The sequence below is a fragment of the Panthera pardus genome, unplaced genomic scaffold (assembly GCF_024362965.1).
Source record: "Panthera pardus isolate Hobbes unplaced genomic scaffold, ASM2436296v1 HiC_scaffold_25, whole genome shotgun sequence".
NCBI classification, from domain to species: Eukaryota; Metazoa; Chordata; class Mammalia; order Carnivora; family Felidae; genus Panthera; species Panthera pardus.
The window spans coordinates 75,919,667-75,946,685 of NW_026526821.1; the positions used below are offsets into that span (position 1 = coordinate 75,919,667).

Sequence of the window (27,019 nt, forward strand, 5' to 3'; positions counted from 1 at the left end):
ATTAAATTATGTTAAACTAGGAAAGCACTTAAGCAGAAAAGTGTGAACACTGCCAATCTCAAAATGTAATGCTTATTATCTTTAAAAGCATTTTGTTACTTTTATAATACCTGAAGTGATATAATAATGTCAGTCACTTAACCAGATCTTAGAGTATAATATCTTCATCTTAAGTACTATTATTTCCAGTATTTTAATAATTTTCTCACAGTCCCGGAATGTGATCTTTTGTGCTCTGATGACACTTAAATTAATAGCATAATTTTCTGGTACTTGCAACAGTTGCTTTCCATTCTGATTTTTTTTTTATACTTTCCTATAATATGTGCAGATAAATCCTCTAATAATCATTTTTGTCTTTATCTCTAGGGGATTCAAAAAGCTTCAATAGAATAAGGAAATATCAAGATTAAACTTTTTTAAGAAACTTAATTTTAATATTAATTGCAGTATTTCTAATCAGATATCTTTAAAGAGATAGTAAATCTCTTAAATATTCAGTTCATTTGATCTTATTTGCAAGCTTCATTGATGTTCTCCACATTTTCTGTAGATAGCTCTATAACTACACCTATTTAATCAAATGCTATTCTCTGTCAAGCAATCCACACGGAATGTATCAACTCTTCCAATACTTAACCTCATTTTGACAGTAACTGACCACTGCCGATGATGACTTAAAAGATGTGCTACTAGGGGCATCTGGGTGGGTCAGCTGGTTAAGTGTTTGACTCTTGACTTTGGCTAAGGTCATGATCTCACAGTTGTGAGGTCAAGCCCCGCTGGAAGGCTCCACTGGGCGTGAAGCCACATTAAGGTTCTCTCTCTCCCTTTCCTTCTGCCCTTTCCAGCTCCCTCTCCCCCCCCCCCCCACCCCGTCTCTTGCTCAAAAAGAAAAAAAAAAAAAAAAAGATTTGCTACTATTTATAAGTCCTAAGAAGAGGGTATCTACCCACAAAGTCAAATGAAATACAGTCACTTCATAAACAGCCATTACAGAATGACTACAGCAGCCAAGAAAAAAAAGAAAAGAAGAGAAAAGAAAAGTAGGGAAAAGAAGAGAAAAGAAAAGAAAAGAAAGAAACATCTGTCAAGTGCATGCTGACAATTAGTAGGCACTCTCAAAATGTAGACCATTAAAAAAAATAAAATAAAAACTCAACATCAAGTTAATTAGGAGATGATTCTGAGTAGATGGCTGAGTAGAAAACACCAGGAATCTGTCTCCCACCTAGACAGCATTTACACTGATAGAACCTGTGTGATATATCTATTTTGGAACCCTGGAGTCTACTGAAGGCTTGCAAATTCTATTTCAGCTCTTCACTTGACAGAGGCTCTCCATCACCCAGCCCCATGACCAACAGCCCCGCAGGTACTCCAGGAGCAACTTGCACAGCTTATAGGAGGAAGAGTAGGCAAAGGGATCTTGTCTTGCAATTAGCAGCAATCTGTGCTCTGATATGAATGTGGCTTCTAATCTCAGAGGGGCAAAGAGGCAGTTGGACATTGTTGTTGTATCTCCTCCGATTGTTGCAAGCCTCTCCTCCTCCTGCAGAGTATTTTAAGAGTCAGTGCCCTCTTCCCTCATCATTTTTCTTTTTATCCCCTTTTTAGGAGTCAGACATTAAAGACGTGAACATTTAAAAGTAACTGCATATAAAGAGGGAATGTGGAAGTCAATATACAAGTGCAGGGAAAGATGCAGGCTCAAAACTGACCAGAAAAGACCCTAATAAGCGTATACTTTAATCTGATCCTTGGCACAGAGACAACCTATGAGAATAAAAAAAAAAACCAAAAAAAAAAAAACCCCAAAAGAATAAAATAAAAAAGCGGGAGATTGTGATCTTTCCTTTCTAGGGAGAAGGGAAAATCCAACTTCTAGACTTACCTCACTAGTAAAAGTATCCAGTTTTCAACAACAACAAAATTACAAGGCATAAAGTAACAGGAAAATGTGGCCTTGATCCAAAGAAAAAACATTAAAGAAACGGTCCCTTAAAAAGACCTGATAGTAGACCTACTAGACAAAGAATCTGAAAAAATGGTCTTAAGGATGCTTTAAAAATTAAAGAGAGATGTGGAGAAAGTCAAGAAAATGATGTATGAGCAAAATGGAAATACCAATAAAGAGAAAGAAAACCTAAAAAGAAACCAGAAAGAAATTTTGGAGCTGAAAGTACAATGACTGAAATGGAACATTCATAAAAGCAATCTAAACGCAGATTTGAGCGTGCAAAAGAGTAGGGACCTTAAAGACGAGACAGTGTAAATGATCAAATCTGAGCAAGAGAGACAAAAAGGAATGAAGAGAACAGAACCTAAGGGAAAGGTGGGACATCAACAATGCAAGCACTGTGAGGACCCAAAAGAAGACAGAAAGTAGCAGAGAACATTTGAAGAAATAATACCTTAAAAATCCTAATTTTGATGAAAGACATGAATATAAACATCCAAGAGATCAGTGAAGTCTAAGTAAGATGAAATCAAAGAGATCCACACCAGGACACCTTATAAACAAACTTTCAAAAGCCAAAGATAGAATCTTGTAAAAAGCAAGACGTGACTCATCACAGACAAGGGATCCTCAAAAACAATCAGATTTCCAAGAAATTTTGAAAGCCAGAAGGTTGTGGGCTGATATATTCAAAGTGCTTAAAACAAAAACAAAAACAACTTACAAACTGTCCTTCATAAGAGAAGAAGAAATTAAGACATTCCCAGCTGAATAAAAGCTGAAGTAGTTCTATCATTAGACCTACGCTGCAGGAAATGCTCAAGGGAGTCTCACAGGTTGAAATGAAAGGACAGTAGACAGTAACATGAAGCCCTTTGAAGAAATAAAGATCTCAGTAAAGGTAATTACATGGGCAATTATAAAAGCTAGTATTATCATAAACAATGGCTTAACACTACTTTGTTTCCTCTAAGATTTAAGAGACTAACACATTTTTATAACAATTAGTCTAAAAGCTAGCATTATTTGTAACTTTGGTCTGTAACTCTGCATTTTGCTTTCTATAGGAGACAAATGCATTTAAAAAATTATTAGTTGGTGGTTTGGGGGCACACAATGTATAAAAATGTAACTTTTTGATAACAACTGAAAAGCACAGGTACAGAGTTGCAAAGGACCAAAGGTTGTATATGTTTTCGAAGTCAAGCTGGTATAAATTCAAGTTAGAAGGTTATACCTTCAAGATATTAAATGTAATCCCCCTGGTAATCAGAGAAAATATCTATTACATATACACAAAAAGGAGAAATTTAAATGTTTAACTAGAAAAATTTAACTAAGTCTAAATAAAACAGTAACGCAAAAACTAAGGGACAAAATAAGACATATGGAAAACAGCAGCAACATGACAGAAATGTCCCCCCTTATCAGTAATTACTTTAAATATTAATGGATTAAACTCTCCAATCAAAAGACAGATTTCAATAAGAACCAAATGTGACCTTGTACATATTTTGGCAGCTAAAATTCTTTAAGGCTACTGACGGGTGACCCCTTAAATCAGTCTTGTCTGATTGCTGCATGCAGGGAAAGGTTTCTCCTTTCATTTCTTTCTTGGGGGACGGGGGTTATTGCAAAAATATTCATTTTAACATTACAGGGGCCCTTTTGTTAGAGCTCCTCTACCACAGACATTAACAGGTGAGTAATAGCCACATGTACTGATTGTATCCATTCACAATGGACAACGGCATTGAAAGTAAGCTAGCTTACTTTTGTCACTATGTTTTTCTTGAGTTTGTTCTTATGTTTTAAGAGGTACCAAGTGTGCATTTTTACACGGAAATCTAAAGGTACCTTCAAAAAATATCTGCCGCAAAAACAGTCCTTCATCATTATTTAATCATGTGTTTGTACATTTTTGTACGTTAATTTATGAATGAGTTTTTCAGTAAGAAATGTATATGCAAGAACCAAAAAAAAAAAAAAAACCAAAAGACACAGATTGGCTAATGGATAAAAACACATGTTCCAACTATATGCTGTCTGTAAGAGTCTCACTTTAAATCCACAGAGACAAAAAGGTTAAAAGTGAAAGGATGAAAAAAGATATTCTGTGCAAATAACAGCTAAAAGAGAGCAGGGGTGGCAATACTAATTATCAAAGCAGACTTTAAATTAAAATAGGTTACAAAAGACAAGGACATTACAGGCTCATCTTCCATATGCTGTGGGTTTGATTCCAGACCACTGCACTGAAGTGGTTATCACGATAAAGCAAATGTTGCACTAAAGCAAGTCAAATGAATTTTTTGGTTTCCCGGTGCATGTAAAAGTTACGTTGATACTGCACTGTGACCTATTAAGTGCGCAATAACGTATGTGTAAAATAATGTTCTTTTATTAAAAAAAAAAAAAAAACACATTATTGCCAGAAAGTGCTAACTATCCCCCGAGCTTTCAGAGTCCTATCTTTCTGCCTGAAGAGGGTCTTGTCTCGACGTTGATGGCAGCAAACTGACAAGGGTAGTGGCTGCTGGAGGTTAGAGTGGCTGCACTAATTTCTTAAGATATGACAACAATGAAGTTTGAGTCACTGAGGGACTTCCTCCCCTTCACAAACAATTTCTCTGTGGCATGCAATGCTGGTTGACAGCATCTGACCCACACTACAGTCAATTCTCTCAAACTCCACCACTGCTTTATCAACTAAGTTTCTGTAATATCTAATCCCTTGCCGTCATTTCGACAGTCTTCACAGCATCTTTGCCTGGTGTAGACTCTATCTCAAAAAAAAAAAAAACAATTTCTTTGCTCATTCATAAGAAATAATTCCTTACCCGTTAAAGTTTGATCAGGAGATTGAAGCAAGTCAGTCTCACCTTCAGGTTCCAATTCCAAGTCTAGTTCTCTTGATGTTTCCCCCACATCTGCACCACATTTCCACTTAAGTCTTGAACCCTTAAAGTCTTCCATGAGGGTTTGCAACAACTTCTTCCAGACTCCTGTTCATGTAGGTATTTTGACCTCTTCCCATCAATCACGAATGTTCTTACGGCATCTACAACTGTGAATCCCTTCCAGAAGGTTTTCAATTTTTTTCCCAGATCTGGAGGCTACAGGGCTATGGCCTTACAAAATGCATTTCTTAAATATTAAGACGTGAAAGTCAAAATCATCCCTTGATCCACAGGCTTCAGAATGGATGTTGCACTAACAGACATGAAAACATGAATCTCCTTATAGATCTCCATCAGAGCTCTTGAGTGACCAGGTACATTGTCAATGAGTAGTGACATTTTTAAAAGTAATCTTTTTTTTTTTCTTACCATGTTGTAAACAGATGGGATGTCTCCCAGGCTTTGTTGTTCCATTTATAGAGCATGGGCAGAGCTGATATAGCATCATTCTTAAGAGCTCTAGGATCTTCCGAATGGTAAATGAGCACTGGCTTCAACTTAAAGTCACCAGGTGCATTAGGCCTTAAAAAGGCAGTCAACTTGTCATTTGAAGCTTATGAGGCCAGGCATTGACTTCTCTCTCGCTATGCAAGTCCCAGATGGCAGCATCTTGCAAAGAATGCTGCTTTGTCTACACAGAAAATCTCTTCTTTAGTGTAGCCACCTTCATTCACTATCTTAGCTAGATCTTTCGAATAAAGTTACTGCAGCTTTAGATCGGCACTTGCTGCTTCACCTTGCCCTTTTATGCTTTAGAGAGGACTTCTTTCCTTGAACCTCATGAACCAACCTCTGCAGCCTCAAACCTTCCTTCTGGTACTTCCTCACCTCTTCCCTGCCTTCACAGAATTGACGAGAGTTAAGGCTTTGCTCTGCATTAGGCTTTGGCTTAGAAGAATGCTGTGACTGGTTTGCCTTTCTATCCAGACCGCTCGAAAACACTAAACAGTTTTGCTTTCTTATCATTTGTGTGTTTGCTTATGTGTTCACTGGAGTAACACTTTTAATCCCTTTCAAGAACTTCTTTGCATTCATAACCTGGTTTAGTGTTTGGCTCAAGAGGCCTAGCTTTCAGCCTATCCTGGTTTTTACCATGCGTTCCTCACTAAGTTTAATCATTTCTAGCTTCTGATTTAAAGTGAGAGACCTTCAACTCTTCTTCTCACCTGAATACTTAGATGCCATTTAGGGTTATTAATTGGCTTAATTTCAAGATTTTTGTGCCTCGGAGAACAGGACAGCCATGGGAAAGGGAGCAAGATGGGGGAAAGCCAGTATGTGCAGCAGTCAGAACACACACATTTATCGATTAAGTTCACCGTCTTAAATGGGTGCAATTCACGGGGACTCAAAACAATCACAATAGTCACATCAAGGTTCACTGGTCACAGATCATCATAACAAATAATAATGAAAAACCCTGAAATGCCGTAAGAATTACCACAATGGACGGGGACCAGAAAGGATCAAATGCTATTGGAAAACGGAGCCAAGAGACTTCCTCAAGGCAAGAGTCCACAAACCTTCAATTTGTAAAAAACAAAAGCACAAAAGAAAATATCTGTGAAGTGCAATAAAGCAAAACACAGTAAAACAAGGTGTGCGCATACACTAGATGCTGCCTCAGTCTAGCAAAAGCTCCAGTGTTCTCAGACTGCCCACAGAACACCAAAAGCTGTGCAATTCATGTACTATCTCCTAATTTCATGCCTTTGTCTTTGGCTAATGCAGTTGTCTCCTGAAGTATCATCTCCCTTCCCAAACCGAACTTCTCATGCCTCAAGACGCACTGAGCTCAAGTAACATCCTATCCAGAAAACGTGCTTAGTCACATCAGGTTAGATTATGTGCTTCTTCTCCACCTTATCACAACAGCTCATCATGACACTCAACATATTTTACTAAAATCATCTTTTTAAATACCTCTCTCCTTATCAGACTGAAAGTTAATCCTGAAAGCCTACCCTAGGTATTAGAACTTGTCTAATTCACCACAACAATGTCCGGATCCGACTCAGTGCTCCACATATTACTAGTGGAAATAAATGTATGCGACATTTAAATTGTTCCCTACTGAAAAATGTTGCTTCTTGCTTTTCTGTTTATGTCCTTTTTCAAGGTTAACTATAAAGAAAGACTTGACCATGACAGCTATACAATTTCATCTAATAAAGCACTAAAAATAAGATAGAACTTCCCTAGTAGACCTTTGATAAGTTAGTTCCTCTTACTTATCTTCCTAAGTTCTATGAAAGTCCAAAGAACCCTGAACTTTCCACACTAATCCCCTCCGTATAACACGAGTGGGAGGGAAAATAAGAGGATTTATTTCTTTTGTCACTTGCCTGTAGTTGGAAATGTGGGACTCCATTCGTATTCAGCACACTTATTCAGAAATTTCAGTATTTCTCTTTAACTAGCAGCCCACTGGCAAAAGCAAAGAATGAATTTTAACATCCCATGTTCACAACTAGTTTATACATCAGAATTCAAATAAAGTAGTAGCTACACATCTAATATTTAATATTCTATTAAAAAGGGGGGGTAAAAGCTACTAGATAAGGAAGGTGTATTAAATACACACATCTAATTTCAGTCCCTCCCCAAAATGCACTAAAACTATGTTATCGCTGTTTTTTCTTCATGACACAATCTCACAAAAAAACAGGGAGAACTAGACAGGCAACAAAAACAAAATTTTGGAAGCAGAAAAAACAAAGTGATTGCTCACAGATGCAAATTCCTAAAAATATAAGAAATGAAATCTGGCGATATACAATATACATCGAAGATCATAGGTGTGTGATCAATAGATAAACAGTTATACACCATGACCTAACAGGGTCTATTTCAAGAACACAGGACTGGTTTAATATTAGGAAATCCAATAATTCACCACATTAACATTAAAGGAGAAAAACAATTTGATTATCTCTTTATGTTTAAAGAGAATACATTTAATAATTTCAACTTCCCAGTCATAACAAAACTCTTAGCAAACTGGAAATACAAATAAATTCCATTAATTATTGTTAAAGGATTTCAGTACAAGAAATACATAGACAAAAATCTACCTAATATTAAAAACTCAGAAGTTTTTCCTTTGAGATCTAGAACAATACAAGAACGCTTGTGTTTACTATTTATAATTCACATTGTATTGGAGAGCTTAGCCAGAGCAGTAAAGGGGGGGGGGGGAGGTGTAAAGATCGGAATGGAGGAAATAAAACTGTTGTTACAAATGATATGATTATGTTCACAGTAAATCCAATGAATTTATTGACAAATTATGAGATAAGACTTTAACAAGGCTAGTGGATAGAAAATCATTAAAGAAAACAGATTTAAATACATCAACAATAAACAAAACGGAAGGAAAAAAAGGGGAAAAAAAAATGACTACTATACACAACCAAGAATGGCCAAATTAAAAAGTCTGAAAATACTAAGTGATAACTTGGATATCATTTTTTGCCTCTTAGCTCCAAATCCACCCTCATTATTTATCTGCTCTATGGTAATAGAAGTTTACCCTGTAAGCATGTCTCTTTAACAGCTATATGATGTTCCGCCTTATCAGCAGAAGATGCCGTAAGGTTAACTGCTTACCAATTCAGGCTGTGGTGTCCTGTCCACCAGCCTTGGTCAACTTAATACCTCACAGGAATGTTTTCTGCTTGCTCAGAGACTACCAGGCAGAAGGTTGGAAGAGTCTTCTCCAAGAAATCTAACCAACCAATCAATCATTCAAAAAGCCCTAAAAGGTACTGACATTTGGCATTCCTCATCACACGATCTACTCAGATGACTCTACACTAAGGTTCACAGTTGACAGGCCCCACATACGCACTCAAAGCTTCCAAAGAGCTTTTTATAGCTGACGTTTCATCACAAGCAGATAAACAAAGATTATAAGCCTAGACAAAAAAGCAACTCAAGGAAATAGAAACGACTCAGAGGCGGAGGGAAAAAAAAAAGAAAAATATTACTATCTCTGGGGAAAATATATACCTATGAAGTGAACTCTTAGAGATGAACATGACAGAAGTAAAAAGAAAAAAAACAAACAAACAAAACACCTCAACAGGAAGGTTAGGAGGTAAAGTTGATGAAATTTCCCAGAAAATAAAGCTAACAGAAAACCTAATATAGATGTCTAAGAGGAGATGCAGACAAGTGATGGAAATTGGGGGCTGAATGAGTGTTAAGTACAGAGAAAACTACCGAAGTGACAAAGTAAGGTAACTGTTAACTCTAGGAATAGCAACAGCCAGGGTGACAAAGGAAAAATGAGGGTTAACTACAAGGCTCATCTCTGCATAATATACATACGTGTTCATAATAATATAAACCCTCAATATTAATATAATCAAAATTAAAAGGTAACTATTTGGACGCTCACCTCAGCAGCACATCTACTAACATTGGAATAATACAGAGAAGATTAGCATGGCCCGTGCATAAGGAGGACACACAAATTCGTGAAACATTCCATATAAAAAAAAAAGTAAATAAATAAAAGATAGCTATTTGGGGAAAACAGGAAGGTACGAAGTATGCATGTGTGTGGAGTGGGAGAAGAAACAGCAACCTCATCTATAGTGGAAAGTTAACAGATAAGGACTAACACAAAAACAAAATGCAGTATAATTACAAGAGCACGTAATAATACAAATAATATTCTAAGACCAAAAGGATCAGCTAAAAATTAAAAGTCACTGACTCTGCAGAAGGAGAAAAAGGTGGGAAGGTGGCTAGGAAGTACTATTTGGTCTAAAAAGCAAACAACATCAACAAAAACCCTGTAACCTAACTCTTTAAACTATGTTCTTATGTAACTGTAGTAAAAAGTAAAAACTTAAAAACAAATAGCTTGCCCATACTGTCATGGTAAACTAGGAAATATTATTTTTTTAAGTTTATTTATTTTGAAAGAGAGAGAGAGAGAGAGAGAGAGAGAGAGAGAGAGAGAGGCAGGGAGTGAGGGGGAGAGAGAGAATTCCAAGCAGGCTCTGAGCTGTCAGTGCAGAACCTGACATGGGGCTCCAACTCATGAACCATGAGATCATGACCTGAGCCAAAACCAAGAGCCGGATGCTTAACCAACTGAGACACCCAGGTGCCCCTAGAAAATATGATTTCTTAAACAAGTATTCACAGCAGCAACACATTTTTTTAAATGCTTAGGTGTAAATTCAACAAAAATATGCAAAATATGGATTAAGAAACCACTGTCCCTTAAGTGAGGGACCTAAATAAATGTAAGCATAACCAGTTCCTAGATTATGGACATGACAGTTCTTAATTTGATGGATAAACATAAACCTAACTAAAAACTAAATGATTCTAAGGAGTTCCTAGGATAAATGCACAGCATTATCAGTGATGTTTTAAAAACTAAAATATGTTGTCAAATGACAAGCATAGTTTCAAAGCTATTATCCGGTGAGAACCCCATTCTAAATGAAGGCATTACAGGTGATTTTATATTTTCTTAAGCTTGCTTATTTGTATTTTCTCTCTCTTTTTTAAAATTAATGCAGGGTCCTTTTAAAATAAGTTACTGGGCACCTGGGTGGCTCAGTCAGTTAAGCATCCAACTCTTGATTTCAGGTCAAGTTATGATCTGGGTCATGAGATCAAGCCCTGTGTTAGGCTCTGCACTGAGCGTGGAGCCTCCTTGGGATTCTCTCTCCCCCCTACCCATCTCTGCCCCTCACCTGCTCATGCTCTCTTTCTCTCACTCTCTCTCAAAATAAATCAACAACAACAACAACAGTTATTAAAAAAGAAAAAAAATGAAAGATGGCTAATAGATTACTGAGGCCAATATCACATTGATACTTTTACCATATCACATGATCTCAACATTGAGTTAAGTTTCTTTGTTTTGGTCCTTTTGATGTCTTTTTAAGCATACCACTATGGCAACAAAACTGCCTTGGCAAAAGCACATTTAATTAATCAATTTAAGAGGGAACAAGAATCCAGTACTTGGTGTTCTCCAATAAAGAGAGCAAAGAAAAAAATGGAAAGAAAGATAATCTAGGAGGGCAAAAAAGGAGTAGTTGCACAGGATCCTTAGATGGGATATGGAGGGTTTTTCCCCAGACATTGTTTACTTTAAATCAAATTTATTTTTCTCAATATCTCTGTGAAAAAGAAAAAGTTCTTTATCTGCATACACACATAAACTGAGGCAAGGGGCAGTCACATGACTTGTTTGAAATTATACAATTAAGTCAATGGCTGAACTGTAAACAAAACCAACGATTCCCAACTGCTAGTCGGCTGCTCTAACTAATGGATCATGCTCCCTGCTATGTAATAGGACTGTTTCCTTTAATTATGAGTTCTTCATTCACCATCAGCTTATCAGCCAGAGGTTTCATCATTAGTTTTGCTATTCTTGCATTCATGGCATTACTCTAAGTATATGAGACTTCCATGATAAAAAACATAAAGACCGCTACTTACTGTATCATACCAAATCTGAAAATTCCAACTGCAATGGCAAGGATACATCACCAAACCTGCACTTAATGGCACAGTTATAGGTAGAACTGTAATTCTAACACCTATTTGGGGTTGATCAGTGACCTGGAGAGAATGAATTCTGTTCTTTTAGATACCAATTTCAGTGCACTTAAAATCTTACATTACAGCATTCTATGGTCTCATTAGTCAACAAAATTTGCAAATACAACCTGGAAGTAAAAGTCCCAAAGGTAGCAGATTGTTAAAGATACATTTTGGAGCATCTGTGATGCTGGGAAGTAGACTAAGATAAAAATCATGAGATATTCTTACATTATACGCTAAAATCTGTAAAACAAAATTTATTGGGTAAACAAAGTAAATTGCTGAAAAGACGTATGCAGTCACTTGTCTTTGAGAAGCACTTTGTGTTTCTTTGGCACAGATCACGGCAGCAGTAGTAGCAGCAGCCTTGCCCTTGGTGCTGATTTCTTACTACTCTAAATGTCTCCTCTGAGCCAGAATACACTGGCTGTTGCTGATCATGCTGTGAGACACCTGCACTGGCTACTAGGCTTGTCATGACGCACAAAACCCTACCATCTTCAGCTTGACATTGTGCAAGTTATAATTATTCATCCAAATGAATATGTCAGAGCAGCAGCAGCAGACCTCTCATCAGAGCAAAAGAAAAATACATCAAAACATTATCAACCCAGCAGGAAGACAGGGACCATAAGGAAAATTACCCATTTTTAATATGGATGCCACAAAGCCATGCCTATTATTTCACAAAAAGAAAGGAAAATAAAGATCTTCCAAGTTTAAAGTCCAGAAACACTGAATCCAAAGAGGAAATGTACAAAAACAGACAAGAATTTTTTAAATCAATGATCTGGGACCTATTTACAATCTCGTAAATAGAAGTTTGCTGTTAGACCACGTTTATTTTGCTTAAGAACTACAACTGTTTAAAGATTGTTAAGAGAAAATAACTCCCACAAGCAAAATTGTTTCCAAAAAGGCAATGGAAAAAGACCATACAAAGTGGTCTGATACTGCTTCTTACGCTTAAAATAAACCTTGCCAATACTCTTATCATGTCTAAAAGACTCAAGAGTTCATACCACTGGTAGAATCACCAAAATGCTTATGATGTATTGCTATGCTCGATGCTAAAACAGGTAAATAATGTATTTTGAAAATTTTCTCAATTTTAATGGCAAATGTAAAAGAAAAACTGAAATCACCCCTAGACTTACACAATGAAGACAAATCCAAATTTTATGAGCATATACTAAATAGCCAAGTGTAAATAAGAGTCCCAGCTCCTAATTAAATGTGAAAAAAACATATAACTTTTAGAATATTAGGAAACTATCTTTTCAGAACAAGATATGAAAGATTTTCTCATTCAAGACACAAAAAGCAGAAATCACAAGAAAGAGATGATACATGGGACCACACTGAAAGTTAAACTTCTGACTGACAGAAAAGATCATACACAAAGTTAAAAAGTATGCCACAGAAAGAAGATACATTCCATGTAACCAACAACTGGTATCCAAATAAAAAAGGGACACTTACAATAAAAGAAAAAATTTCAAATATACAAAGATTTTAAGTACCATAATGATGATTATCAATTCTTGTTAAAAATTAAGGTCAGACTACAGTCGGACTAAGACTTGGAAAGGATTTGGAAAAGTAGGTATTACTATGCAATCCTGGGTACGAGTGTAAACTTAGACAACCAATTTGGGAAGGCAATCTGGCAACAGTTAGTAATCTCAAAGAGGCACATTCCTTTCAATCCAACATTTTCACTTCTAGGCATAAGCCACCCTAAAAGTCTCCCATGTGTACAAGGAAACATAAGGATGTTCACTAGAGCACTACCTAAGAAACTGTGAACAACCCTATCAGTATGGCAATGAATAAGTTAACTGGTGGATTCATATAATGGAACTATATTAAGCATTTAAAGTAAATGTACTAAACATACAAAGACCATGGGTAGATCTCAGAAACAATGCTGTTTAAAAACTTCAGCCAGCCTGTATTACAGAATATGGCATGAGCAAATGTGGCAAAAAAATATGCATGGATAGACCATGTATCAATTTCAGGAAGGTGGTTACCTCTAGAAAGGGAGAGAAGAAAAGAAAAAGGAAAAAGAGGGAAATAAAGTCTTACTTGTTCCTAGAACATTTTATTCCTAAGAGAGAGACAGAAATAAAAGATGTAAGTGAAACAAACATGACAAAAAGTTAACATCTGTCAAATCAGAGTCTGTGGATAAAAAGGAAGGTAGCCAAATTTTCATCTGTGCTTTACCAAGAATTTTAGTATCTTCTTTAATTAAAAAATAAATAGGACATTTCAGTTACTAATTAGTTCTGTCTTCTTAGAGCTAGTACAAAACAGAAAACTTGCTGTATGACCTAATTAAATCTAAAATTCATCCCATGCTTAAATGTGCAAGGCATCGAGCTGGTGTTAAGGAGCGATAGAAACTTTGAAAGAAATTACCCTCAGAGACTTCCCAGTGTATTGAAATCACAAATTTTGCTAAATGACAGAATAAGGTAAGTGCTAACACTCTTTTTGTGGAGATGCAAACTTTTTCACAGATTTAAGTATGGGAAAAACCTGAGTTATCTACATTCAAAAACACTAGAAACTCATCAAAAGTATAGTCTTGGGATTTTGATATATATTAAAATATAATCTAGAGATAGCAGATCTGAAAAGAATAATACAAGCACAGTGTTATCTCATAATCTCACACATAACAAAATTTACAGAGCCAATAGGACATGTATATTTAAAAAAAAGGAAAATACATATTTTAAAAAGAGGAAGGCCAAATAGAAAATGTACATTTGGAAAAGAGGAAAAGTTTCTTTAAAAAAAAAAAAAATCAACACAGCATTTCTTAGATATTTATAACATATATCAGAATACCAAAAGCAAATTACAGGGTATTTCCTCTCCTTTATTTTGCTGTGTTTTCTCAATTTCCATCGAAAGGAGGGAGACTTTTGTTTTTAAGGAAAAAAAATTAGAAAAATAATTTTTAACATGTGTGTGATTAAAAGGATATTTGAACTTATACAACACTATTTAAATCCTATTAGGTTTTTTAAAAAACTAACTACATATACAATCACTTGACTCTGTTTTTATTGAAAACATTAAGCATAAATTTTTACTTGGCCCTATCAAAATTTCCTAACACAAATATGGGCAGCCTGGAGAGTATCTGTAAAATGTCCACAGGAATGTGTTTTCCCCCTCTTTGCATAAGAATAGAAATGCTCTCTCCATTTTGCTATCAACTGCCACAATTTACTTGGTGAAAGAAGGACCCTGCCTGTCATCATTAGATTGTTCTTGGAGTCTAACCACCACTCTGTCAGATCTTTAAAAATCACACACACGTCATGGTGACGATGGTGCGACTAGTATCCATACCACCTTGTATCTACATAATGTTGCTGTTTACACTGCACTTCTAATTTCATCCTCTTGTTAAATTATCACCAACTTTTTAAGAAATTAAATTGACACAAGCAGGAGCAAGAATTTCCTACATTCTGTACATGAAGTATGAATGTTCCAAAGCCCACACAAAAATATAATCTAAGTTCAGGGATGAATTATGGGAACTCCTTTATAACAATAAAAACTGAGTAGAAATGATTTGTATTTTCAGTCATAACTCATTCTCCTATGAAAAATGATTCTCTGATATTATGCCATCAATATTAACACTTTTAGCAATCTGAAAAATCCACTCAACTTTCCACTTACTGCTCACGGCTTTACAGAGTTCTTTATGATTTAAATTTAAAGGAAAATTTCTGTCATTAGACCTTCATATTTATCTACTATGAGGCATAAACATCTCAATACTGGATGGTGTGTTTACATGTGAGGTGAGGGAGAAAGTAGATATTAACCACTAGAAAATATGGAAAAAATCACTCTAAAAGTTCTGTTTATAAATAAATGCTTAGGAAAAAACCTAAAAAGAAAAAAAAAAAACACTCTATAACCTATAAAGGCCACTTACGCTTTTTAGCTACTTAAAATAAATTTAACAACTTACCTGTGGTGTCCAAGAAACAGAAAATGGAACAGGAAAATCCACAAAACAATCTGGTGATTCTGCAGGGTACTACAAAAAAGCATAAAATCAGGTGATTTTTGCTTCTGTGTGGTAATTTCACACGAAGTATCTTAGAAAAACTGAATAGGAAAAGTTTTATTATAAATTCAAACGCATTATATATAAATATTTTGATTCTATTCTTATAGAAAATGTCAAGAGCTAATTAATAGTCAAGTTACGCTCAGGAGGTACAAAGTTTGGTGACTGGGATGCCAAAGCACTGGGTTTTGAGTAAAGAATAATGAATTAATTCAGTGTCAGGTCACCTGTTAATGTAAGCTGAGGGGAGAACCACACAGGATCTCACTTTCTTTCTCTTTAAAACAAGAGATTTTTCATCTTTAAAACTGATTGGTATTTAATATCCTTTCAACCTAAAATTTAATCTCAGTCTCAGTCACTATTTAAAAATGCTCTATCTGTTAAAAGAATCATGAAATGTACAAAAAATATAAGCTATCAATTAAGAGAAGTATTTTCCACAACAAAGCAATTACTCTTAGCAAGAACATAAATAAAAAGAAGCAATGAAATGCTTTCTGGTTATTAAGGAAAAATAGAAGTAATAGCTTTAAGAAAAACCTTTTCATGGTTGATAAAGAGAAAATTAATTCAATACCTTCACACAAAAAGTGACAGTCATTAAGGACAAATCAGATGTCCAAGTTAAGAAAGACAAAGGCAATTTTTCCTAAAATCAATTTCATTATTATAGAATTGTACTACATGATTTCTGTAAAATCCAATTCTGGATTCTTGAAAGTCACATGTAATTATAAAATACTCATTTCTTTTTTCATTAAAAAGCAAAACTTACTAAGAGAAAATGAGTTTGGGGAAAACCTCTGTCTCTCATTTGAGAAAATGTTTAAAAGAAGTTTTAGACTTCCACTTTTTTCACTACTTCGCTGAATAAGCAAATGGGTTCCAAGAATTAGCACTACAGTATTTAGCACACGCCAGCCCATCCAAAGTCAATGTTTTGAAAAGAATTAACATTTAGTTATAATATGTGGTTTGCTAAAAAGAAGATTATCAACAAATTCTGATGGTACCTGACTACACAGAACTGGTAACACAAAGGAAAGTATACAGGAAATCATATAAAAATATAATAATGATTTAATTTGGAGAAAAGGAAAAAAGAAGAAGGTCAGGCTGAGACTGAGGGAGCTCTAGTACAATTCTAAATATCAGATTCTAAGTACTTCAGATTATAACTGTTATAATCACTACAAAAACGATCTGTATGCCATTTTTACAAGTTCTGTGATTATCTCAAAGTAAGTGCAGGCAGAGACCTTAATTTTCTGATTTCTAGTTCTGCTAACTTGTATGATCTTGGACAAGTCATTTAACCTCCCTGGCTGTTTGATATGTAAAATTGATGAGACACAACTAAAAGTCTTATAACATCTCTTCCCTCTAGCATGTTAAGATTCTGTAAAAATAATAATGCACACTTGAAACCTCCATGGGTCAAAAATGGAGTATCTAGTTCAATTTAAATCGCTGCTTTTTATCTCCTACTCATCCCGACAATGAACAATATCAACTCTTTAACTTAAATCATCAATCTAGGGAAGAGTACAAAGTTAATGAAATGTTTACTGTATTGAGAGTAGATGAACAAAGGAAAACAGCTGTTAATGTGGAAGTCATTTAGTACATACAGCAACATTATTTTAAAAGAAAATATGATCCTAATCCAAATAGGACTCAGTAAATAAGTATATACAGACAGATACAGAAAGAGACCTACAGATAGTTAAAAAAGAGTTAGAATAAATTTGATATGATCCCATATCCATAAATGAGTCTCCACAGAATTTTAGAATTTGAGATAAGAACATCTTTCAAATATATTTTTATGTATAATTATGCAGACATACAAGTATAATAAATTAGACTGATCTATCTGTAGGTGACTTTATTGTAGAAGTTAAATGCAAATATAGTGTATGTTATATTCATGCTCAACATCGATTTTGTTTATATAAGAAACTATACATAATTATATATAGAACCTAAAAAGCAAACTGATATACTTCTGGAAGACTTAACATGAATTATGAAGTAGGATCCTAGATATTTCAGAATCATTTGTGTGGTAGCACTAACTACAACACAGATGACTAATGCAATATTGTGAAACAGCTTTATCAAAATTCAGATAGTTTTTGATAGGAAGCTGTATAGATAGGTATATATAAACCAGAGACTAATTGCCAAGTTTTACTTTAGCAGTCTAAATGACAACAAAAGCTCCACATAAAGGGGCATTAATTAAAAAATAAGTGGTCAATCATTTTTATTAACAGTTTTTAAAATCTCACTTGAAACAATTCAATCAAATCAGTAACTATAAAAGAATTATCATAGCATATTAAGTAAATATTTTTATCATATATGGTATTTTTTAGACTCTGTAGCATATTGTTCTAAGGAAAATTTTAACCCAAGTGTTCTGTGATTGGACCATCTAAGCAGCAAGGTTACCGCCAAGTAAATACATACAAACTGTAGCAAATTACAGAAACAGCCATCAGAGACAGAGTGCCCAGCCTCTGAAACATGTGATTTGGTTTTCAAGTAGTTCTGCCCTTGGCCAAAGCCAAGGAAGCTCTGGTCCACCAGGTATTGTAAATACTGCGTAGAAATACACCTAGAAAAGTGACAAAATTCAACTGTTTCCCTTTTTTGATTTATGTACTTACTTAATAGAGTGATTATTTAAAATTAATATTTTCTTTGAGGGTTGGAGACAGTGAGGGGGAATGGCAGAATTGGGAGAATATGTATTTAAGCAAAAAAATAAATGTGTTCTTTTACTATATATCAAAAAATATCAGATACAAGAAATAAAGGTTTGTATATTTGCAAAGATAAGCGTGCTTTATGGTTTACTTTTTTTTTAATCAGCTTGACTCTTTAAAATTTAGTTTGAGCTATGATATTTGCCTTATATACTCTTAACGTATAGCTTCAGTTATCTGAAAGTCCCAAATACTCCTAAAAAAGAAGAAGAAGAAGAAGAAGAAGAAGAAGAAGAAGAAGAAGAAGAAGAAGAAGAAGAAATTACCACATCTAAAATACATCTTTGGTCTATGAAAACTGAACTAAATGGACAATTAAGGACTGTAATAAAATCATACCAACATAAGATTCATTCATTTCCACCCTGGTTTTTTTTTGGGTTTTTTTGATATAGTTTTTTTCTTAATTCCTTCCTTAATTTAAAAAAAAGCTTTCTAGTCTCTCTTGACAGGACATCCATAACAATGCTTCACAGCTATTGATGCTGTAAATATGGACACTTGAAAACATTCTTCACAGAAATTATATTAAGTGTCACCTTGTCTACCCAAAAAAGATGTAATAAAAAGCAAACAGGATGGAACATACTAGTGGCTACATCCTCACTCTCAATACTACTAACAATGTCATTAATTAGAGTTAATAACAAAATCTTGTAGCTACAGGCAGAGCTGATGTAAAGCATCGTCTCCTTAGTAAAAAAAAATCATTTTTTTATAAAAATCAGGCTATTAAAAAAACATTACCCCACCAGCACCCAGAATAAGGATGAGATGCATTTAAAATTTTTCATTTTGGTCTTCACAGTGGCAAAGGAACTTTTATCAAGTACAAAGTATAAACAAATAAAACTTTGAAGTAAATGACAGAACCCTTGCCACTAGTGGTATGTGACCCTTAGTGGTAAAATAAAATAAGATTTCTCCCTGATCTAAAAAAAAAAAAAAAAAAAAAAACAAAGAAAGAAAGAAAGAAAGAGAAAAGCAAGCAAGCACACCTTTAAAAAGAAAATAAAAATTTTTTCACCTTAACAAAACTATCCATAATATCTTCTTTTACAAAGAAGATTTCTATGCCACTAATTTTTTCAACACTAAACAGTCATGAATCTTAAAATTATACCTGAATATTCTGTGAGGAAAAAGAGAAAGTCATTTCTCAACTTGTCTGATAAAGAGGCATTATAAGATACCAACTTTTCTGTGTCACCCAGTACAGCTTTATATATTTTCTCTCATGGAAAGCTTAAATGCCAGACACATAAAAAGGACAAACACAATTGATCTTTTCATCACTACAATCTTCTGAAATACAGTTGATTGATGATTCCTAGAAACAAAAAAAGTTAAATGTCCTAGTTTTCCCAAATTCTAATGTTTCCCTAGTGATTACCAAGTAAATGATTAATATGCTGAACTTGCTTATTCTACTTATTTTTCAAAGTTCAAAATCTAGAACTAAAAAATAAAGATGAAACAGCTATGTTTTGTGCCAATAAAGTTAGTAAGTAATCACAGATCACCAACCTGTGAAGAGTCTACAAATGAAGGCATAACCTTTGCAAATTCTTAAAATACAGGAGTAAAATTTCAGACAAAACAAGCAAGCAATAAAAAGCAATGCATGTGGACGTGTTTTCAGAGTCCGAGTGATGTTCAGAAATAAGAACTACAAATGTAATTCACAGAGCTGAAGACAAGAGACTTCAGTGAAACTTTACTTGGGACAGTGGAAACTCAAGTTTTTTCTTTGTACAGCATTACAAATGGCACATGGAGACTGCTGAATCTTATCCGTAATATTTATTATGAAGCCTATATTTTGATCCAATTTGCACTGAACAGTGACATGAAATTATGTCTATGCTTTTGGAAACTTGAGGGGTAAGTTTTAGGAGCTTTCCAAATATATATATTTTTTTTTTGGAAGCAACTAGCATCTCTTTACATTGAAAACATTCAGGGTTCATTTCACAAAGTATTTCCTAACCATAACAGTTTAATGAAGCACATACCTTTGCCTTCAACTTGAGAGTAAGTAAATGCTTTCTACCAGAAGCATCTTCAGCTTTTAACTTGATGGTACTGAGACAGGTATCCACAAATACAAGTCTGGTGAGTAGAAGGAAATAAAAAATGATCATGCTAGGGAGGGCAAAGTTGGGGGGGAGGGGGAGGTTAAAGGATGGTAGAATTCAAAATGAAAATATTTGCTGTATTCCTATTAATCCATTACAAAAATTAATCCGAGGAATTTCTGCATGCCAGCCCTTTATGCAGCTATAGATTTACTGCCGTTAATACACCAGCCTGGTGCTTAATGCAGTCATAGATCTCTGGATTATTTACAATGTGTGTCAAGGCTCATGCTGTGGTCAGTGAGCACTATGTTTCGGTTTTCCATCACTGGAACCTTTGGCACACACAGCATGTTGCTGTCAGCTTCTACTTATGTACACATTAAACTTCCTGTCAAACTCTTTGATCCATTTCTGTAGTTTCATACAGTATGAGACTTTTGTGCTTCCTTTATTTGTTTTTCTCTTCAGTGAACTTCTCCTTTATTATCAATAATGTTAGTGTACAAAAATCTGGCTGATATTAGTTCATATACTCAATTGATGCTCTAAGGAAAAGGTTATATAAGCACAGGTACAGTCCAATCTGGTAACAATAAATTTTCTTTTTGTGCAATATATAGCTTCTGACATTTAACCTGGACATGCATTCAAGATGACTAATATTTTAAACCCACAGCACAAGCACAATTGTTTCTGGCTTTAAGTTGCTCTAAATGCATGAATTTTCTACAACGGAAACCAATACCCTTTGAAATACATCATTCTGTAAAAATATGGTCCCTTGAGTAGTATAAGCTACTGCCAAAAAGGTTCAAATTTAGCAGTATATTTACTAGTGAACTGGGCATGTGGATATTTTTTGACATTTTTACAATACTATTCTCTTGTAAAGATAAAAAGTAGCCTAAGAGTATTGCACAACTTATCACCCAGACTGATGGTGAGACCCATTAGAGTTCAGAACTAACATTAGCCTCCTCACCTAGGAAACATTTCTTTTAACATCACTATATGCCATCTAGTCACTAGCCAGATGTAATGGTAAAATAGGTCAATTTCAAGAAATGCTGGGCAATAGTTGTGGAACACTGCTTGTAATGAAAAATAGATCTAAGTCTGAAGATCTGGATCCTCAAAAATAGAATAAGAAGTAAAACAAAACAGTCTTTATCAACAGAAGAAATATGTATCCTAAACTATGCAAAGTCTAGGGTCCTAGAAAATAAATGAAAGCAAAATTATTCTAGAAAAAAACTATTTACATTAAAATATTAATGACTTGTAAGTAAAAGAAAATAATGGTTATATATCTGTAAACATCTCCCCAACCCCCTACCCCCGAGAGTTTAGAACATGAGACTTCGTCACATGTTTCATCAAGACGACTCTAAGGCTCTGACTCTAAAAACGCTGACACTTCAGATTCAAGACGTTGAGACATGCATTCATATTCTCTACTAATCAAAACAGAACGAAGGAATTTTAAAAAGTTACAAATAAACAGTTAACAAAAAGAACAAGAAGGAACAAACATTAACAAAACAAATTTCCAACAGCTATTATAAAAATGAAAAGTGGTTAGAAAAGCACTGGGTGACAAAACAGATTAGAACAGGAAGAAAAGAAGGCTCCAGAGGGTTGACAGTGGGCAAAAAAAGGAAAGTTTGTATAATACGGAGAATAGAAAGTATGACTTAAATACAAGATGAAATTAAGAAAAAAAATTTTTTAAATGCAAGAAACCAAAAAGGAATGAGGGAATTTTAAGTGAAGTTATAAACAATAAAGCGACGACAAAAACTGTAATTGCTCCACCATTAGTTTTTCAGTGAAAAGCATTTATGTAGTCATTAAAAATTTAGCTGCTAATTATGATTTTTAGAATCCAGCAACAGACAAAACTAAGAGACTTAATTATAGTTATAGAAACTAATGTAAATACATTTGACCACAGCAATTTAAAAGGAAGAGAGGACACAACTTGAGAGATAGAGGGAAAAGATATGAGGAAGGAAGATTAGGGACACTAAAATTTGTAATTGCTAATTTGAGAGTAAGAGATACCATCTTTAATTGAAGGGACATGAAAGAAGTTTGAGAAATATTAAAGCTAACAGAGGAATAAAAGAAGAGTGAGGAAGGGAGAGAAAAGGTAGTATGCGAGCCAAATCCTTTTCTACTATAATAATCAGTATATAATTTCCAAAACTGATAAATCAAGTTATATTGAATAAGGCACATTATTTAGAAATATGGAAGTTGTGAACATGAACATTTCAGTGAATATGAACATTTCAGTGTCTATCTTAAAGACTAAGAGCAGGGATACAAAATGGTGTGGAGGAAAAAAAAAAAAAAGACTGCTGCTCTTTATTATAAGCCCTAAGTAGTTTACAATCATGATAAATATGTAGACACAGAGAGAACAAGAGGGGTGGGGAGGGAAAAGGAAAAACTAAATCATCAACCAGTACTTTTCACACTGATGCTCAGCATCAAAATATTAAAAGTTATTGAACATCTATAAAATAAGATAGAAATAAAAGTTCTGGTCTTTATGCAATTACACAAAAAATTATCTTCCCACAAAGTTTAAGACCAAGGAACTACATTAGATATGGCCTTGCTTTCAAAATGATCATAACGTTAATTCTGCTGAACTTTAAGAAGTAATTCAAATAAAGTATCAAAACAATGTTTGCAATTGCAGGTTAATCTCAGCATAGTCATTTAAAATTAAGCATTTTACCCATGCTGATGCCTGTCTACTTTGTATAAGGGACAGGAAGAAACCTTATTCTAAATTATTAACATCTTGGGTACAAATTTGCTAAACCAAATTTTGGCAGGGTACATCCGACAGCTAGCAGTCCTTCCAGCTGCACTTGGGTGTCAGCATATCACTAAATCTGGCCGATGAACTGTAAGCAGTGATTTGTGCATCTCTTGAATCATTTGTAACAAAAGCACACCTTCCCCTCCCCCTACTCCTCTCATTCTCCCTACCTGTACACCAGAACTTAAGCCAACATAAGCCAGCAAAGACCATGCAGACAAGAACAACGCTCTCAGAGCAGCTCTGACCAACAGAACCTCTGCTAGGATGGAAGTAGTCTATACCCGCACTGTCCAAAACAGCAGCAACACCCACATGTAGCTATGAAGAACTTAAGATACATTAAAACTGAATTTTTAATGTAATTTAAATATAAATATCAATAGCCACATTTGGCTAATAACTACTGTACTTAACAATGCAGCCAGGGTGGGGCGCCTGGGTGGCTCAGTCGGTTAAGCATCGGACTCTTGATTTTGACTCAGGTCATGATCTCATGGTTCAAGGGTTCAAGCCCCACGTCGGGCTCTGTGCTAATGGCACAAAGCCCGCCTGGGATTCTCTCTCTCTCTCTCTCTCTCTCTCTCTCTCTCTCTCTCTCTCACACACACACACACACACACACACACACACACAATCAATAAACTTAAAAACAAACAAAAAAATGCACCCAGGGTGGATGGTTGAGAAACAAAGAAACTTGAGTTCCTGGATGACCTTATGGACCAAACAGAGCCACGAACTCCCTCCTGACCACCTTGCCTACCTCTCAACTGTTAAATGAGAGATGAATAAAATTCTATCTTGTGTGAAAATTGAGAATTCAGTGTTCTCTTTGTTAATGGCACCTTAGCTTGTACCCTTACTAACAGAATGTATTTCTATCCACAATAAGAATAGTATCTTATTGTTTGCTGTATGGAAGAGATATTAAGGGAGGGGGAAAAAAGTAATAAACTGTTAACAAGTAACATTAAAATCAATTTTTCTTAAAAAAAGCCTATTTCAAATGTTCTGCTTTATTGTAAAGTTGGGTATCTCAATTTAGACAATATGGAATAACTGTAGTTTTCACTCATTTATTTATTTTTTTTAATTTTTTTTAATGTTTATTTATTTTTGAGACAGAGAGAGACAGAGCATGAACAGTGGAGGGGCAGAGAGAGAGGGAGACACAGAATCTGAAACAGGCTCCAGGCTCTGAGCTGTCAGCACAGAGCCCGATGCGGGGCTCGAACTCACGGATCATGAGATCATGACCTGAGCCGAAGTCGGACACTTAACCGACTGAGCCACCCAGGCGCCCCAGTTTTCACTCATTTAAATAACATATACATTCATATAAATAATAAACTTAGGAAAGTCATCACTTTTGAAAAACTCACATTTTTGAAAAGTTATAAAATCACATTTAAAATTTATATTTAGAAGTTATTATTTATATTTAGGTGTTCTTACTTAGTTAGGCATAATCCAAAATTGACTAAGAAAGTGTAAACATACAAATATAAAACCTAAAGAAAAAACTCTGTTTTTGGCACTTTACTTTGTATTTATCATTTGCTACATTTCTTTACAAGTTACTGCTTACAATAAAATGGCACTAAACTTGACAGTTAAGTTTTTTAAACATTTGAAAAGGACACTAATTCTTAAGCTTACCAGAGGTTTTTGCTATTCACATTAATAGCTGAATGTTACCAATAGAGAAAAGCAGAAGAAAATTGCTTTGTAACACTATCCTTAGTTTGACCAACAGCTTAAGCTACATAGTTTTTCTTTAAACATCTAAGATGCATGGGTGCCTGAGTGGCTCAACAGGTTGAGGTTGAGTGTCTGACTCTTGATTTCAGCTCAGGTCATGACCCTAGGGTAGTGGGATCCACCCCTGTGTCAGGCTCCATGCTGAGCGTGGAGCCTGCTTGGTATTTTCTCCCTCTCTGCCTCTGCCCCCTCCCTCTGTCGCACTCTCCCTGTCTTGCTCTCAAACAAACAAAATTAAAATAATATAAAATAGTTGCATTTATGCAGCAATAACATCAAAAGGCAGGTTACAGACCTTCATATTTTAATAAAGCATCAATTCCATGTTTACCACCACCCTCAAGTTTAAGCATTAACTACTTCAAAAAACCTCCCTAATTGGTGTTTTTTTCTTGTATCTTCTATATACATCAATCTACCCTGTCCTCCCATGGCTAAATTAATCTCCCTAAGTACTTTTTAAATTGTATCAACCTCTTGCTCAAAAACAGTCAAGGAGTCCCCATCACTTGCATATAAACAATCCTTAGGCTAATAGTCAAGACCTTTCAGTCTGGCCCTGATATTAATCCTCTTAAGTCAACAACTGATCTCCAAAGTCCAAAGATGAACGGCACATTTCCAGCAGTACAAACTTGTTTCTACCACTGCCTCCCTTGTAAGGCTCTCTATATTCCTTCCAAGCTTATCCCAATATCCACCTCCTCTAAGAACCTTCCTAGATCATCTGCAGCCCTAAAGGATTTCGCCTTTCTCACAACTGTCACACTGTTCCTCTTCGTGTAAATTTTTGCTTCCCAAATAACCTTTTTTTAAGGAATATGAAAGGGTTTTTTTTCAAGTTTGAGAGAGAGAGAGAGAGCATGCATGCATAGCCGGGGGGAAGCAAAGAGAGAGGGGAGAGAGAGAATCCCGAGCAGGCTCCGTGCTGCCAGCGAGGAGCCCAATGTGGAGCCGAAATCAAGAGTCAGACGCTTAATCCACTAAGCCACCCAAGTGCCCCAGGAATGTGAAAGTTTTAAACTTCTCTGCATGTATGTATTATACGACCATGGAGATGCTGCTATCAGACTGGTTCATATTTATTGATTCATATGCAAGTTTTAAACAACTGAGTATATATTGTTTAAATTGTAATATATACTATAAACTTTTTACCAATTTAGAAAAATGCAATTTTTTCACTATTAGATAATTTCCAGTTATTCAGTGATTTGAATATATACGAGGAAAAAGCACTCTAATATATAGGTAATTTAAAATGAAAATCATACTTATTAACATCTATGTTCTTATGCATTATGCAATGGAAATTATCATTACTGGTTGTAATTAAATCATAATACTAATTAAGAGCTGTAAAACTCCTATGTAGTCTGACACTTTTAGGTGAACTGGTGGCTCAACAACTTTATACCTACTTTACACAAGGCATTATTTGAAATCAAATGACATGTGTTTCTTTTTAATCCTTATTAAACATTAGTTTCATTTGAAAAACTATGAAAATGTGGCTCAAAGAGGTTACATTACTTGCCCAAGTTCACACAGCTGATAAGCCAGAATTAAAGCCCTTGTTAAGACAAAATGAATTCCAATAACTAGACAAGTATCTCCATTTCTGCCAATAAGGTATACAGTTCTTTGAAATCTGAGAATTATAGAAAATATCGCCGTCAATGGATTAAGTCCATTACCAAAATAAGGTACTTCATTAAAAATCCAACTTAATATATGTCTACAATCTTTTAACAGCACAATAAATTTAATAAAACTCAGCTCTTTAACAAGACAAATTGAAAAGGCTACATAGTTGGAATTCTACTCACTCTAGTTGACAAAAAACAACCATCAGATCACACTTCCCCCAGTTGGAACTATCTAATCTCTGAACTACCTGGGCCATGTGATTACTAAAACAAACATAAGGTATTTTATCACTAAGACG

At 34.9% G+C, this 27,019-nt stretch overlaps 1 protein-coding gene and 1 non-coding gene across 5 annotated transcripts in view; one reads left to right on the forward strand and one right to left on the reverse strand.

Annotated features, from left to right (window-relative positions):
* The window catches only part of FANCL (FA complementation group L), a 91,196-nt gene that overhangs the window by 35,246 nt on the left and 28,931 nt on the right, over positions 1–27,019 (reverse strand). For all 4 annotated transcript variants that reach the window (XM_053890706.1, XM_053890705.1, XM_019428172.2 and 1 more), the window contains 2 exons: positions 20,406–20,502; positions 15,512–15,580 (listed from right to left, as the gene is read on the reverse strand). In XM_053890706.1, the coding sequence (XP_053746681.1) occupies positions 15,512–15,580; positions 20,406–20,502 (166 nt within the window). The remainder of the gene's footprint in view (positions 1–15,511; positions 15,581–20,405; positions 20,503–27,019) is intronic.
* Positions 9,315–9,421, forward strand: LOC128773612 (U6 spliceosomal RNA). Its single transcript, XR_008417964.1, has one exon. It is a non-coding gene; the product is annotated as a U6 spliceosomal RNA (small nuclear RNA).